The 16,950-nt window shown below is 35.8% G+C and overlaps 1 protein-coding gene across 1 annotated transcript in view; it reads left to right on the top strand.

Moving 5' to 3' along the window:
- Window positions 1–16,950, top strand: part of KHDRBS2 (KH RNA binding domain containing, signal transduction associated 2) — a 302,140-nt gene that overhangs the window by 61,064 nt on the left and 224,126 nt on the right. Inside the window, exon 3 of the mRNA XM_085324893.1 lies at window positions 10,090–10,206. Within this exon, the coding sequence (XP_085181019.1) occupies window positions 10,090–10,206 (117 nt within the window). The remainder of the gene's footprint in view (window positions 1–10,089; window positions 10,207–16,950) is intronic.

The following is a 16,950-nucleotide window of genomic DNA, read 5'->3' on the forward strand; positions in this document are numbered from 1 at the left end:
CTAACCTATATGTGAAAGATACATTCGCTTTGTGGTTGAGTATTCAACCTTAACTTACCCTATTTCCTAATGGCTTTGAGTTTAAGTATGTCATCTGGCAAAGAGAAACCTTTCACCTAATATGAAATTATATTCAGTTTAGTAAAAGGAAGATGATGCACTTGTCAGTCCCACTCCTTTAGATCTTCTTTTTTAAATTCTAAGCTCTAAGTTAGAGAAAAGTTAGTAGGTTGCTGCCAGTTAGCAAAGAGCAGATGGTGTTTATTATTGTGACCAGTAAATTGTGTATCTGTGGGTGTAATAAGCCCAATTAGCCAAATGTTGATTGTGCTTTTAAGCGCTGTAATCTCAAACCTCTTTCCATACCTGTGCATACGCTCAAAATAAACTTATTTAATTGTTCACTTTTAAAAAGCTTAATGATGCGCTTCTGCAGTCTGAATTTTTAGGGCTCCTAGAAATGTCTTTTTAGATGAAGTGTAGTTTAAATGAAGCAGCATTAGATACACATAATTACAATTCTTCATTCATTACTGTATTTTATTGTTTTCTAAATAGTAGACACTGGCTACCTCAGGTTTGGCCAGCATAAGTGATAGAAGACAAATGTTGTGGTTTTGCCCTAAACAGGCCCCTTGCCTGTGATTCAATGGAATATGACTGTAATATGTATATTATATATTCTGACTTTCCTTTGAGGAGATGAGCAAAATCATTGATAGCTCAGGACACTCAATGGCTTTTAAAAATTCTGCTCTTCTGGAACAGCTTTCCCTCAAAAAGCAGTCAACCCTCAAGGAACTTGCTGATTCTTTATAGATGTGAATTGGGGTTAGTCGTAACCCCAGACTAATGAATATTTTGCTAGCTGCTTTAACCATCCCAGTGTGGGCAAAAAAACCCTCCGAGCCCTTCACACCTACCGTCAAGCTCCCTCACTGCCCCAGCTCTGCTGGCCAGATAGAGATAAGTTAAGGAAAAAGAAGCAGCATGAAAAATGTGTGTGTTTTTTTTTCCATTCTTGAAATACAGCTAGAACAGGGTTAACTATGTAATTATTTAAAGTTACAGAAGAATTATAAGAAGGGCTAAAGCCAGAGTTAAATGGTAATATTAGGATCCTGTTTCCCATTTCGAAGGTGAAAAGCAGGCTACTGCATAATCCTCTTGTCAATAGAACCTGATCTTTCTGCACTTACCTTGACTAATATCCACTTTCATAAGCAAGCCCAGAGATTTTAATGGCAATTTCTACAATCACTCTCCAACCATCCAAATAAGCAATTGTAGCTAATACATACCGCAAAGTCCATTTGATTTTTTTAGTGTACTTGACAACTCTTCAGGGTAGAAAACAGGGCTTCCTATGTGTGTGCGCAGTACCTAGTACGATGATGCTTTCTAGATATCTTTGCAATTAAAATAATAGTAAGTGGCTGCACARAGACATTCAGCACTTAGTCATAAGCCCCTTAAACTTGTTAATTGCAGATTAAATAAAGATCCAAAACTTTAATTCGGTTCCTGGTCTCTTTTCACTTACCTAGTGTCAGACTCAAAAATAGCATCACTCAAAATAAAATATTTGGATGTCTGACAGATTAGCAGGTTATAGTAAATCAGAATGCTAATGTGTGTGAAAAATAGCAGTTCGAATTTTCCTCAGTTAAGAAAGTTGTTACACTTAACTAAATAAAGATATAGCAGGTACCAGACATTTTTTTTTTTAACCACAAAATTTATTTTAGTGCTAAGACTCATTTAAATTCCTTTATTTAAATGCCACAACTTGTTACCAAACTCTGACAGAAATTGCTAAAAATGAAAAGTGAGGGAATATTTTTGTCTCCATATGGACTTGTACTCTGGAAAATGTTTGTCTAGAGTCACTGACCATCTGTTTCATGGAGTTATGCCAAAAATACATTTTCACTATAGGTTTAGATGCTTGCTATGAGCTAGTAAATAGCCAGATAAATATTGCACCGTCTTCAAGCACACTGTAAATATGAACTCCCAACTTTTTTCAATATAATAAAATGCTTAATAAACGTGTTTATGTCTTAGGTAAATCTTTTAGAGACGRGGTGGCTTTAATGATTCTAACTTTGTTACTCAGGCTTAATTTATTATTGAGATAATTCTACTGATAGAGTAGAATAACACCACAAATGAATTTTGCCCTGGTTTTCAAGAAGCTTTAATTTTCCTTGGAGTATTTTGAGTCTGTTTTTTTCTCACCATCGGCTAGTGTCCGATTACTGTTCGGACCATAATGAAGTGACCAGCTAGAGCGAGTTCTGCAGGACTGGGCAGCCTTCTCCTTCGGCGGTGGAGCCATGGCAGTGACGTTTGAGCAGTGCAGCAGCTGACGGGAGCGTTAGCACATCTCCTCTGGATTAGGTCCCCAGAGCGCCTCTGAAGGAGCACGGTCATCATTTTCTCCTCCTGCTGTTTCCTGGCTCCTAACATGCCAGAGCAAAAAGGAGCACTGCAAATTTCTGCCCTGCCAGATCTCTTGTAAGCTCTTCTACAGAGACGGCAAACATTGCAATGCTGTAATAAAAAATMATACTGCATCCTCATCTGGAAAACTAAGTTTCTTTTGGAAAAGTTAATACCTGATACCAAAAAGGTGCTGAGGAAAGTGACTACACACAGAGGGACAAACTTGTACACTGCAAAATCTGTTCAGCTTTACATACTTAAAAAGTGTGAAGGAAATAAAATTGGCCTTCGTAATCTTCCAGGACTACTTTTACATCCAGAGAGTCCCCTGCTCCTATCAGAACAAGAGATATTCATAAAATAAATSCTATTCTAGAATGATTGAACTACCAGTACTCCTAGAATAGGACCAGAGGAAAACTAATTTAAGCAGATCTCAATCAGTAAGCATTTTTTTTTTCACTCGGGAGTGAATGATGTCTCTGTCTCCTCCCCTTTTCTTTAGCATAGGACTGAATTTAGATAGGAAGAAATAGTAAGATTTTTTGGAATTCATGAATAGGGAAAGGTTTATGTGAGGATAAGTAGCTCTGAATATGGAAAGACTCTTTCCCCCACAATAGAGCTGATAGCAGTGCTGAATAGAACATACTGCAGARTAACAATCCTATTGCGTGTATGTAGTCCAAGCCATTATTATTTCTATTTTTTGCTGTTTCTAGGATTACAAGWAATGAATCTGTCATCCCAGGTCAGGGCATTGTGTTGCTTTATCTTACAGCATTGWAAACATTTGTCTGTCTCATTCCTTATTTATCTCAGTTTGTATCTCCATCACATTTTGTTACTTTTCCAAGCACTGATGTATACATAAAACAGAAATAGTCACAGAAACGTACATTCTGTTCTGAATGACAGGCATAGTCTTCCTGTTTCTGCTTGAAAAACCCAAATAAAATTTTGTTAAAAATATGAAATATTATAGTTTTAGTATGATTCTGTGATTCTAGTAGGGGTGTATTTGGCCTATATTAAATATGGAAACAAGTATTCTTCTAAATGTGAGTATTCATTTTCTGTCAGTCATGGTATTTAGTTTGAAGCTTGAATTTTAATGCTGAAAACTGTATGTTATTTTTCTTATATCTATGGCATGCTATCCTGAGGCAGTCAGAATCCTTAATAACATTAAATGGAAGTTTTTAACTTGAAAGAACTGCAGGTTAGATTTTTATGTTTCAGCAGAAGACATCAAATGATATGGGCATTTATGTAACCCATTATCAGCATTTTTGCCCTGGTATACAGCAAAGGGGAGGAAGACAGATGTGTGGTTTTATGGAGCTTATTTTAATTCATGGTGCTTGTGGATGGCAGAGCAACTTTCTATGTGCTTCTTCTGGTGCAACACTGCTGAAGAGGCTAGATAATTTCTCTAGAAACTGCAAATATTCTGAGTCAGGAGGTGCCTTTTTGGTGCTTGTTTTGGGGAGACCACCCTTTGCAGAGACACCTGACATAGCCAAACCAAACTTTACGTTCTGGAACCTAGCTCTTGGGAAATTCATAATATATTGTGGCACATATATGCTGAGCAGCTATGCCAGCCACCTGGCTCACAGAAGACCTGACCGTTGTATGTTTGGCAGGTAATTCAAGGCAAGCTTATTATCAGGTAATTAGAGAGTTAAGTCCAGTGTTTACAATTAAGGCAAGGATTTAGTATTTGATTACAAAGTCAGGGTGTAACAAAAAATGATGTAGTGATGAAACTCATCGCTGACAATTGCCTAGCCCCAATCACAGCTGTCGGTTGAGGATCCAAGAGCTGAGGCCACCTCTGAGCAAATATCCCCTGCCAGAACAGGTTTGTGACATCCGACTCAGGATATATTTCAGTCTACGAGCTAACTTTTGGAGATAAAAAACAAAATTTTTTGATCATAATTCTCTATTTAGACAGAAAAATCCTAAGTTTGATTGAATCTCTGAAGTGTGACTGAGGTCTCAAACCTTTCTTCTTTTTGTTGGTTAATTTTAATGAAACTTGTATTTTCTAGTCTGCTGTATGAAGAAATTATCCCTTATTGTTAAAAGTTTGCTGAACTAGTTAATACATAGCTAGTGTACTGATCAGTAAAATAGTGAGCATATATAAATATGCTAGTATTAGCAACAGACTCTTTACAATCCAAATCACTATCTTCCCTCACTCTCCCTTTTAGATAATACAGGTGTAATAGAGGAGCTGTGTTTTTTTTTACTTTGGATGCCGGCTTCAAAGTTCAAACTCCCACTGTGATTGTGTCCTAGATAATTTGCCTTAACATGCCCTATCCTGAAGAAACTTTTCCTTGAGTTTGCAACAACGTGCAAGTCAGATATGATGTAAATATCAATTTATTTATGTGTGTGTATATTTCATAGCAATTCTATGATCATTTTGCTGATATTATGACTTTTGAAAACAATATATGACATGTCCAAAATAAAGAAGTTAAGTTCAAGTATGCCAGTGCTGGTGATCTTTTCAAGGTGTTGTTATCACCTTGTTGTTGTTGATCAATGCTTAAATCTACCACAGCATTTTAGCTAGAATATAGGGTATGTTTTAAGAACTAATTATTTGTACACATTTATTTATTTGTACAGCACACATTATAATTAATCTCTGTCTTTTTGTAGAAATCATACATGGTACATTAGCAAAATAAGTGCTGGCATTTGGGGGTGGATTGCCTGTACTGTGTTCCAGCTCAACTTGTTGATTTGGAGGATTCTTTTCTCAGTGTCTCAACCTGAAGCAAGTGGTGTGTGTTGAGGTCTACCATATTCAGTTACAGAGGGATTTAAAAGGATCTTAAAAGCAAATGTGATTATGGATGTATTTGTGCGTGAAGCATGACACTAAGCTTTTCAGTAAAGTAGTCAATTTGTTGGTAAGAAATTTCATATAAATAGTTCTTACGATGTCACCATTTTCTGAGTAGTTCTTTAGTATCTATAGTTTTAAATACTGAGTCATGGCATATATATTCAAGCTGAAGTTCTGACACAGTCACTTTCTTCTCCAGAATGCAATRTTTAAACACGAAGCTTTACAGAGAGATGGGTGTAGCACATTTTGGAGGAAGAGCATCATTTCTTTGTAACTAAGAGCATGATACTGCTTTTGGTCATTTCCATTTGAAGATAAAACAAGTTTTCAGAAAAAACTTTGATAGAGCCTAACAAGCCAGAGTGTTGACTTTGGGCACCTCACAGCCAGATTGCCTGTTAGAGGTGGAGTGAAAAAGGAACCAAGATGCAGCTAAACCTGGCAAAAACTGTGCATATATATTGACTGAGGAAGAGGTTGGGGAGAATGTGATTGTACATACTCTACTGAAATACACTTCTCTGTCAGATTTTATTCTGCAAAAGAGAGAGTTTATTGCACAGCTGTTGACGTATGAACCATCATGTGCACTTGATTTTGAGTAAAACATCCCCTGCTATCACCTGATCATTTTCCCCTGAAGTCGTGCATCTGTCTTCCCCAGACAAATGATAAAAAAAAAACTAGGAAAATAGTGTAGAAAATCTTTGCCATAAAAAGGGAAGGGTTTCTACAAATGCACAGAGTGCCCAGCTTGCACTCGTAAATATGATTGAAAAGGTAAGCCACACAGCAATAACAGTGTATCCCACTTTGCAAATTTAAGTCTGTTCTGTCCCCAGCAACAAAAGCTTTCTATTCATACTCTCTCTTCTGTACATCACCATTTTTCAACTATCCTATCTTGATGCGACCTAGCAATATCYCAGAGACTTAGAGATACTAATATTTGGAGAAATTTTTTGCACACGGTAGAAGTGGTTCTGAACTAAGATTGCAGGACATGATCTGTAGTTATAGTGGCTGTACCAGTAACGCGTGGTTGTGTGCAAGGGCAGTCATATGTGCATTCAAACTGGGTGAACATCTGCATTTTTCTCCACTGTTTGTATGTGGTTTGGGTGTAGAACAGACATACCTGTTTGGAATCGAAGGTGTCTAGTATTAAAATTTGTTCTACTCAGGTTCTTGCCCAATATATTTTAACAAATAAATAAATAAGCAGAGGAATAAAGTTGTGTTTCACCTTTCTTACAATTATTGCTAAAGGGAAGCTTTCTGTTACCTGTGTGCTGTTTTTACTCAAATGTAAACATAAAGCATTTAATCATGCATGAGTTATTCATTGAAAGATACTATACCAGTATTTTCAACCCTGTGGGAGTTTTGTAAAAGCAGACTGATGCTAAGGATAGCCAATAGCATGTAACTTAGTGATGCTTAGAGGCCAAGTGGGATGGCAGAATTTCTGACAGAGTATACTGACTTTTCTGGCACTTTCAGCAAAACCCAATTAATAGCTGTTCAGTTATTCAGTGATAAGTTACTGCTTGCTTCCTGATGTGTGTTTCAGAAAGTATCGAGAAGGTGGATGAAGTGTGAATGCATGTCTGCAATCTAATCAATAGAATTAAAATCCCTAGCCACTTATTTCCTGTGAAGTGATTAAAATCCACTTTGTACATAGTTTATACTGGCCATACCACTCCCTTGCAGCAATATTTCAAGGTAATTATTAGACAGTTTATGAAGCGTTTAAATATAAATGTTGAGCATAAATAGTTTTGATAGTTTTATTGTAGTCAGCCAACGCACTGGGCCCAGCTCTGGCTGGCCTTCCTGTAACGTTCTCCTCCAAGCTTCGAGTACTGCTCTTTCACCAGGGAAGCTTTTCTTAATACTAAGAGACTTGTGCCATACAAGTGGCACAAAAGATTTTCCCACTGTAACTTGTGGGCAGGGTGCAGAGCCACAGTCTGACAGCGCCTGTCTGCCCACCGGAGAGATGAGGAGCTGAGGCAGCTTGAGCTCCACCTTCTCTCCGAGGCTCCACCTTCCGTCTTGGGATGAAGTCCAAGGGCGAGTGTGTGTTTTTAGACTAAAGTTGAAACTCAGTCCTTACCACTCCTCTGCATTGTTAGGTTCGTGATCTTGTTCGTTTTAATGTGAAATTTAATAATCTGTCTGAASCCGACAACTTCTTCCAAGCCAAGCTGTACCTGGAAGAAAGAGTTCCAAGACCTACTGATGTTGCCATGATGATTCAGAGGAGGGAGGATTTATGGGAAGGGTTGATAACGTCTGTTGAATCAACAGATTAAGTGAGAAAAATTTAAAATCACTCAAGCTTGAAAGAGCTGCAAAACTTACTGTGTTTCTCTGCAGCTCTACAACTTATTGTTTCCCCCTAGATGTTTTATCTTGCTGAAATCAGTTATGTTAATTTAGGTGGCAATAGATTTGGCCTTGCACCTTTATTTTGCCTGTGACTGCATATTGGAAGTGCTATGTCTCTTTTATTTTCTTTGATGATTTAACCAATATCTGTAGGAAGTTAGGAATAAATTGTAAATAAGACACGGGACTGAAAATCAGCCTAGGTTCCAGGCTGTCTGGCTTATTTCTGAGCTTATGTGTTTTTAATATGTTTGATGAATTTTTATTTTATGATATAAATCAAATCTCACATTGGTATCTTAGTTTGTTTTTGCCTACAATGGAAACAAGAATACTTTCCCACTTTTTTTTTTTTTTTTTTAAGATTAAATTTAAAATAGGAGGTAGGGCAAAACGAAGTATATTATGCGATCTTACCAGTCCTTCAGGCATCTTTTTTGACAGCAGTATATCCCTGATTCTTTGATTGGTATTTCTTTTTGTCATGTTATTTTTTTCCCATTTTTCCTTCTAGTACTGCTCTGAAACGAAGAAATGCTGAAATAATTACACACTTTCTTCATTGAAGCTAACTTTTTGCTGAAAGACAGACACTGTCTTTCAGTGCTGAGCTCTCTATTCAGACTTGAACATAATTTAGAAACACACTAAGCAAGCACTGATTGATGGTTCCCAGACTGTATAGCACACTATGCAGTTTTTAAAAGATTTTAGAAAGTATAGAACATGATAAACTGAAGAGGCTACTGATAACAGAATAAACAAAATGTTGTTACTTAATACTTTTTTGCTATTTGGTGTTGATATAATGTTGACACCTAAGTTATTTCGTTTTCTGGTCTCTTATTTTCATGTGGATATATTTCATATTTGTATGAGAGCTATGATATGGAGTATGTGTCACATGAACTCTACAATACTTAAGAATATTAGCARCCTGACAGTCAAAATCCAGTGCTCTTCAAAATCCTTTCAGAAAACAGCTTAAGTATCTATAGTAATCTATTGCTTATGTGATTTGCKCACTTGCTGGCAAAACAGGTATTTGAAGCCAATACACAAAACAGCATATATTTTAAAATCAATATGTAAAAGATCAATTCTTAAAAATCCATTTAAAGCCCTAATGTTGCAGAATATATTATTTTGCCAATAAACCTGGCCAACTCAGGAAAATAATGTATTCATTCTCTCATTTTTGCCTATATCTTATAATGCACAAAGTGCTTGTTTAGCAGTTAGTTAATAGCTTAATTATATACATATATGTATGTATACATGCTAATACAGTATATAGCATCTTTGTTATTTTGTRAGTCAGCTCTGGGATAAGAAGGCTTGGTTTGACTAAGTGTCYCATGTTGAACACCTTTACTGAAAACTTTCTAAATAGTTTTCAAACAACTGCTGGGAACATTTAGGACCTGCTACCTTTTCTGTCTGGAGTTTTCTGGGCTGTTCTGTCTAAATGACCCTGTCCTGAACCATGTGCATATGTGGAAATAACTGAACATACTGGTTTCTTCCCATGGCTTCTCTGCTGCAATGTTTGRGTAATATAGCAGAACTTCCCTTGCTTGACTAAAGAGTGCTCTAGGATGCAATTTGTACCACTTTTTCACTTAGTGCTTTGTGTCTAACCAACTTAATCGCTGTTAATGTTCTGTTTGGCAAGGCACTGTCCACTGTGTTGAACATAAAATGCCTGTAACATGATGGCCTAATGTTCACTGTATTAATTTCAAAGGTTGTGCACATCTATACTGCAGTGACTGTGGGCTAAATGTTGTCATATTATTTAGTAATCTATATAGTCACAGAATCATACAAAGGCTGGGTTGAAACTAAAGAGGAAATGCAATCGTTCCCCCTTCCGTGGGGCAGCAACAACTAGTCTTATCCTGGTGGCCATGAACCCCGCTTTTCCCTACCTTCTCCTCCTGCGTCATCCCACATTCAGCAGCTCTGTGGCCTCACTATTCAGATAAAAGGATCTTCAGCAGCAAAAAACAACAAAAAAGGACTAGGATACAAGCAGACAGGGGACTTAGAGGAATAAAGCCATGGAGGAACAGAAGTAATTGAATATATACCTACAGAACCCCTGCATGGTTTTGTCCTACAGATGAATTTTCTGGGGTTCTTCCATATGAACCATGAATACTTTTACTACCTGTAGCTCTGGGGGAGAGGATACTTCAGTTCTCCAAACTTGTATCCYCATGACTGAGGCCCAGAACTCAGTAGTAGTATTTCTTTTAAGGGAAAGGATTTTTTTTTTCTTTCAAGTAGATTTTATAAAGATTTAYTATGTTTTGGAAAAAAATGCCTCTTCATCTAAAATAGTTCTCTTATTTGCTTTCTAGTTCAATTTTGTTGGGAAATTGCTTGGACCAAGAGGAAACTCCTTGAAAAGGTTACAAGAAGAGACAGGTGCAAAAATGTCTATCCTGGGGAAAGGCTCCATGAGGGATAAAGCGAAGGTATCGTGTCTGAATTCTGRTTGCAATTAATGCTGATACACTTTTTCTTTAACTGCTCTATTTAGATTACATGTGTACTTATTAATGACTCAATGAATAGACTAACTCGAAAGGCTTTTTTGATTTTTTTCGGTTTGTGGTATATGAATTGCTTGAATAGATTTTTTCTCTACACTACACAAACCTTGCTTCCCATATAATCTTAGACCACCACAGTTCCTACAATGCCACCAAATACCACAATACAATGCCATCAAAGTTGCTACAGTTATTTAAATAATTCACCTTAAAGAGAAGCTAACTTAAAGTTTATCTGTTCTGAGAAAACTTCGTTTAGCCTAAGGAAGTTTTACTTACATGTAGATTGCTGTTGTAATATTAAGGTACATAAATAGATTTTTTTCTTCTATTTATTGTTTCTTTAAAGATGTGAAATTTTTTAAAGAATTTAATGTTTATTGCGAGAAGAGTTTTATAACAGACAATGAAATGGAAATTTTATTTAAATAGTACTTACAAGTGCACTACAGATAAAAAAAAATCACCACCTGATTGTTGCACCTGAAGTAATTATTTATAAAGCAAAGCAGCTTCATATAAATCAGACCCAAAAAACAAGTATTGATTGTATTGTGGCATCTTTCTTTACAGTCTGTAGAGCAGCGGTATTAYGGTCATTATAGAAATAATGACTACTAATTTCACCGAAATGTAGTTTATATTGCACTTAGTAATGTTGTGCATTACTCAGTTTTCCCTTCTGCCAGTTCTGTCATTCATCTTAGTAGCTAAAATAGTGGAGGAAATATAGATTAGTACCAGAATAAAGGAAAAACTAAGCAGGATTTTTATGATTGGCATTATTTGGTCTTGGTAATGCATATCACCAGTCACATTTGCATTTTGAGATCTCCATTTGCAGTATTCAGAAAAGCAGGCAAATTAGGCATACAGAGTGTATTTCACTTTTGCAGAGATTTGYTTATGACATTGAATGTACAGGCACTTCAATTATGTATTTAACATTATATTTTAAGATAATGTTGATTACRCTACAGGTTTTATGCTTAGTTATTGACAAAAGAAATATTGTATGACTTTTGGCTTACTTCTGGAAGGATAAAAGATGACTCTCTGGATAAATGAATGTGTACGCTGCTAAGTAGCAGTACATTGCATCTGTATTACGTCTGCCAGCTCCATTCTCAGCCTCCTACTCAGATTATTATTGCCAAGAGCAGCAATTGCCCAGACAGGGAAGTGTGAAGAGTTTGTTACTGGATAAAGATGTTTAAGCACATAAATAGATAGACTCAGTCCTCTGATTTTCAGGTTGGTCACTCATCAATTGAATTTCATCTGATTTTAAGAATAGTGCCAACGTGCCAGTTATTACAGTCAGTCATGAATATATCAGCAGAATTAAGGGGCTCTGTTTCCTCTTCACAGAATATTTAGGCCTTAAGAACAGTCTGAAGTTCAGTATGAATTTTGTGGAAACTCATTCATAAGAGAATGGTGTAAAAATGAAGTTGCAATGTGAAATAGAGTTAAATAYGGCACTGATTAAAGTGAATRTTGTAGAAGAGTCTCCTAAGTGACTGTTATCTTAATCCAGTTTAGMCACTACTGACTGAAACAAAAACAAAATCCCTATGCAGTTAGAGTGAGAGGTGAGAATCAGCTGATCTGTATACATCACTCTTAATAGTTCCAAGCGAAAGAGACTGGGGATGATCCTGTGATGGATAAATAGTTACGATTAGTATTTCAAAGAGATCCTAGTAAAAGTTAAAGAAAATAAATTTGACTGTAAATGTAAATAATGACCTAAAATTGCTACCTGGCAAAGCAAAATACAAGTTGCTTTTGTTAAAAGAGTTTTCTTACCGTAAAACAAGCCCACTAGTCTCACTTACGCAGTATTTTATTTTATCAATTTAAATACAAGTTCCCAGAGCCTGGAGGCTTGTTCCCGTTCTTTTKTACTGTACTAGAAACAAGCTTGGGTCCGTTACATGACAAGTCTCTCTTCTGGAGGAATTTTCAAGAAAATTCTGCATAATTTCTCTCTGTAAAGTGGAATATCCTTGAAACTGTCTATATTACACCGCAGGCCATRACCCTTCCCATGCAGACTGCTGGATCAGAGCAACAGAGACACAATTTCAGTGACAGACCTGCTAGAAAAGATTAAACACATTTATGCCTGAAATCCTTTGATTCTTAGTGTTCAAAAACAATTGAACCACTGATTTTAGTCTTTTTGGTGCCAAATGATAGTAGGCAAATGTTTGGCTCTGCGGTAAGCCACTCTGGACATACTTTGTGATTTTGGGCATGGGAAGGGGCAGTTTCCAGTTTGGAAAGCAGAATCTGTTAAAGGAGGTTTATCTGCTTTTCAGACTTTTCTTGCCCTTGAAAAAGAAATCAGTGAGTAAATTCCACAGGCTGAAGAATTTGGGCTGTTCCTTTCCACAACCTCAGGAGATACTTGTTAAGAGTTTTCTCAATATGAGCTATGCCAACAGTGTGTGAACAAGGTAGATTAATTTGAGGAGGCAATGCAACCAACTTCTTAAAAGGAATGTTATGAACAATTCTAGTTGTGCACTAGATACTACTGAGATTATATACTTGTCACAGGAAGTTGTGAATAGATGCTCAGATGTTACTGCAACAGTTTTGCAGAATGTTATTGCAGATACAAGGAAAATTGCAATGATTCTTCTAGATCAACATAGTTAATATGAGCACTTAAATCTTTTGGCTTAAGCTTTTGCTATTGGGTCAGTTAGTAGAAGTTCAGTTTTCTGCAACCAACACAGCTTAAGGGGAAACATCTACCGAATTCTGGCAGGAAGAGCGAGCTCTATCATGGGAAGTTACATTACCACTAGACGTAACAAAAGATTGATGCTGACTTGTAGATACTTACTCCTTTTGATTTGATACTGAAAGCTGTAGTTTAAATGTTGGCTCTAGCTAAACTTTGAARTATTTGATAGCTAATAACTCCAGTTATTTTTAAGTTATAGAAAAGGTATTTATTRTTCGACATGATGAACATAGTCGTGATCACTGTGAATTTGCCTGTTGTAAGAGTATGGCCAGTTTCCACTAGGTTTTTAGTTAGAAATAGCAGAGTTTCCAAACTTGAAACTCTCATTATCTTGCTGTCTCATGGGGCCATTCCTGTAGTAGTATAGTGCTATAAATGTGCATTCTTCTGAACAGGTAGTGACGAGGTTAAACACAGTGATGTTAAGTTTCTTGGCTTTTGATTATTTTYCRTTTCTTTTTCTTCTTTTCCAAACAGCATGGAAGGCTGTTATAAAAGTAAATAATCAAACCGAGCTGACACAAGAAATCTCATTGCAAATGGAATGAATTGATTGCCTTTATGCATAGATGTAGATTTACTCCTGTTCAACTATGCAATGAATGTTCTTCACTGCACTATTTTTTAAAAAATGTAAGCAGCTAACTGGAATAGCTCTTTTGCATAAAATATAGCAGAAAAAGCGTGAATCCTCTTCAGGAAAAGTGGGAAAATATGTAGAGCTGTTCCTTAGGCACTTAATTTTTTGAGTTAGTTACTCGAAAATAAGTACTAGAAAGACTCMTTTCTCTGTCAGATTTTTGCAGGAGAGAAGATAATCTTGAAGCTTGCACTTTCTCCGTACTCCCTGGTTTCTGTATAAGCAGTGTTCTTAATTTTGGTTCAGATTAATCACATACCAACATGCAATAAGCATAAACATTAAATAATAGTATTTTCCACAACTTAATCTTTTACTTAGTGGCACAACTTCAGAACATTGTATATGAAAAAACAGAATGGCAATACTTTAAYGCAGATGGGAGTGGAAGAGTATTTTCATAGGAAAATGAGGATCATTTAAGGATAGGGATAAAATAAAAATGCTGTTCTTATTAGGACTTTCAYTAAGGGCTGCATTACATAACTGCAGATTGCTGTAGTTTGGGATGGAGAGTGTTCAAGAGAATAATCAACAGCATACTCCTCCACTTCTATTTTTCCTTAAGGATCTACTATTGACTAGAGATAAAATACTGGTCTAAGGGTGCACTAATCTGGGATGAGTCTACAYCCCCAATTTCATGTGTGATAGAGACTTTCATTAACAATTTACTGGATTAGACTTGGAGCTGGTTTTGTTTTTTAAAGTTTTTAGCACGTTACTGGTGCTTAAGAAACACTAGCAACAGTGGCAACAACAACAGTGAGAATTAGTCAAAAGTCTTAATTATAGTCCAGACACAAGGGGCTTGTCTGTGTTGTGACCTCACATATTTTTATTATGTTTTTTCAGAGGGGGACTATATTGGAGTAGGTAAGATCATGTATGGGGAGCTTTAAGTAGAATAACTAATACCATTTAAATTAATTGGTATGGATAATGTTAGCAAAAGAGAGCAAATAAAGGTCATGATCCCACATTAATAACTGAAACAGTGAAGCAGGCATAGAAAAAATGAAACCATATAGTGAGAAGGAGGAAGACTGGTCTGAAAGAATATGGCCRATTTAAGCCCTTTGCAAAAGAAAAACTGTATCTTGTACRCTGTATCTTTTATCTTTCCTACTGYGTATTTAACTTTATGCTGGGAATATTCAGAAAGAGGTGATAAAAAGTATTGAATGAACATAACATAATCTAGAAAACAGATGTGAAGTCTCTAAAAATGCTGAAATTAGATTGAATTTAGTTACTTGTTATAGCTAGGAAAAAGCAGRGTTGTGAAAGAATTCTTATAAATATGCAAGTATTTTGATTTAAAATTTTTCAGAATAAAATGCCTGTGCTTTTTGTTTCGAAAGGACTTTTTTATTTCAAAAATAAACCTAAGTGAAGGGTTTTGAATGAGTTGAATAACCTAATAACAATAAAATGTTATTATTTTTCTGAAAAGACATTTTCAGTTTTACTTACAGGAGCAAATTTTGATTGCTTTTCTACTTGGTAAAAATAATGGAAAATGGATTTTAAACTGTTTTTTTTATTTCCACCTGTCCAAAAAAACCCAGTGGAAACTGGCTATACTCTTACAGTGGGCACAATTCACAGTGATCACAATTAAGTTCATCATGTTGAACAATAAATATCTTTTCTATAACTTAAAAATAGCTGGAGTTAATAGCTATCAAATATTTCAAATATTTAAACTGTTTTTTTCCCCGTGAAAACTCATTACTCATCATCTGTGAGGCATTTCTTGCAAGGCAAGTTGACTGTTTACACTGAAAAGACTCACACTGTCTTTGCACAGATAATCCAAACATCTTTGAACTTACCAAAAAAAAAAAAAAGATTTGGAAATAAGCATATAGCGTGAAAGATAAAGTGTAAATTGCTATGTGGTGCACAGGCTGCCATCCTCACATGGAGGCCAAAATAAGCGCTTGGTTAAATCCCTAAATCCCCTGAATACTGATAGAAAACTGCCAGTTTAAAAAAGGCTCACTTTTATTGAGAGAAACCCTGTCAACATCACATCGTGTTATGCATATTTTCTGTTTATTACCCATTTCTCTGATTGTTTAAATTTCTGCTCATTTATGTCTATTGTCCTAGTTKTTTGGAAGATGTTCCAGAGTTTCCATTTGTGTCTGTTTAGTTCTTGATCACTCAGCAGAACTGCCCTGCATGGCTGAGAATTCATTGGTACAACTGCGGTCCTTGTTATTAAAGCCCTGTTTCTTTCTTATAAAACATGGGAAAATAGAGAACAAACTTGCACTGCAGCTTTGAAAACATCGTGTAAGAAACTACTTGTCCGTGATTCAATCTTTGTCAGCTACAGAACGAGCATTTAACTGCTTTCCTCTTCATATTTTAGCTGTTATTTAAAATAGTTATTAAAGGAAGAAGATTTCATCAAAGAAAACTTAAGTGTAGTAGAACTATCTGTCTTTCATTTATCTATGGATTAAATACTTTCTTTTCACTGGAGAAGCTCCACTGTCACTGGACACCAGCCTGCCATGTTTAAAAGGTTTTCTTGCATTATTTTTTCCTTTTGAAAAATATAAACGTTAAGAATTTTTTGACAATTGATGATTTAGTCTTTTTCTTTCTGATGTCTCTTGCAGATCTTATATGTATCTTATATACTAATGATTTGAAAGAACTGAAGTCAGCACAGAGAGGACCTATCTAGATTTAGCAGTTAAAATGTTGTCTGTAGTATGGTTTTGAATAGCCATGTTATTTGAGTACTTCATAAAACATTTGAAAATATAGGGGAATTACAATGCACACTGGTCTGTTCCCTRCAAATGCTAAGAGTCTTAAATGCAATCCCACGAACTTTAGGTGTATGTTTAAATATCTTACAGCATTGAGTCCACAGATGAAAAGCAACTTAGTACCAGTAACTCTGTGGTTTGAAATGCAATWTGTTTTTTCATTAGATAGTGTTTACCAAAAGTATAGTGTTCTAATGTTYGAGAATTAATTCTTCGATTTTTTTTATTCTCTTGACCCGATTGATTTTCCAAGAAGACTATATAAATAATGCTCAGTTGTCTCAAAAGATAAGAAAAAATTGCAAGTTCAGTCCATTGGAGGAATGATCTGAATATTACATTTTATCCTTTCCCAATCCCCTTGCTTTAATAAAACATTAAAACAAAAGTGTCTTTTCTGTCCTGAGTTGCAAGAACCTTTGAGTGTCACTGCTGGGCACCTTTTATAAACATTTAAACAGTATGATTAC

This window comes from Rhea americana, unplaced genomic scaffold (assembly GCF_003343005.1).
Source record: "Rhea americana isolate MKP2758 unplaced genomic scaffold, rheAme1 scaffold_94, whole genome shotgun sequence".
NCBI classification, from domain to species: domain Eukaryota; kingdom Metazoa; phylum Chordata; class Aves; order Rheiformes; family Rheidae; genus Rhea; species Rhea americana.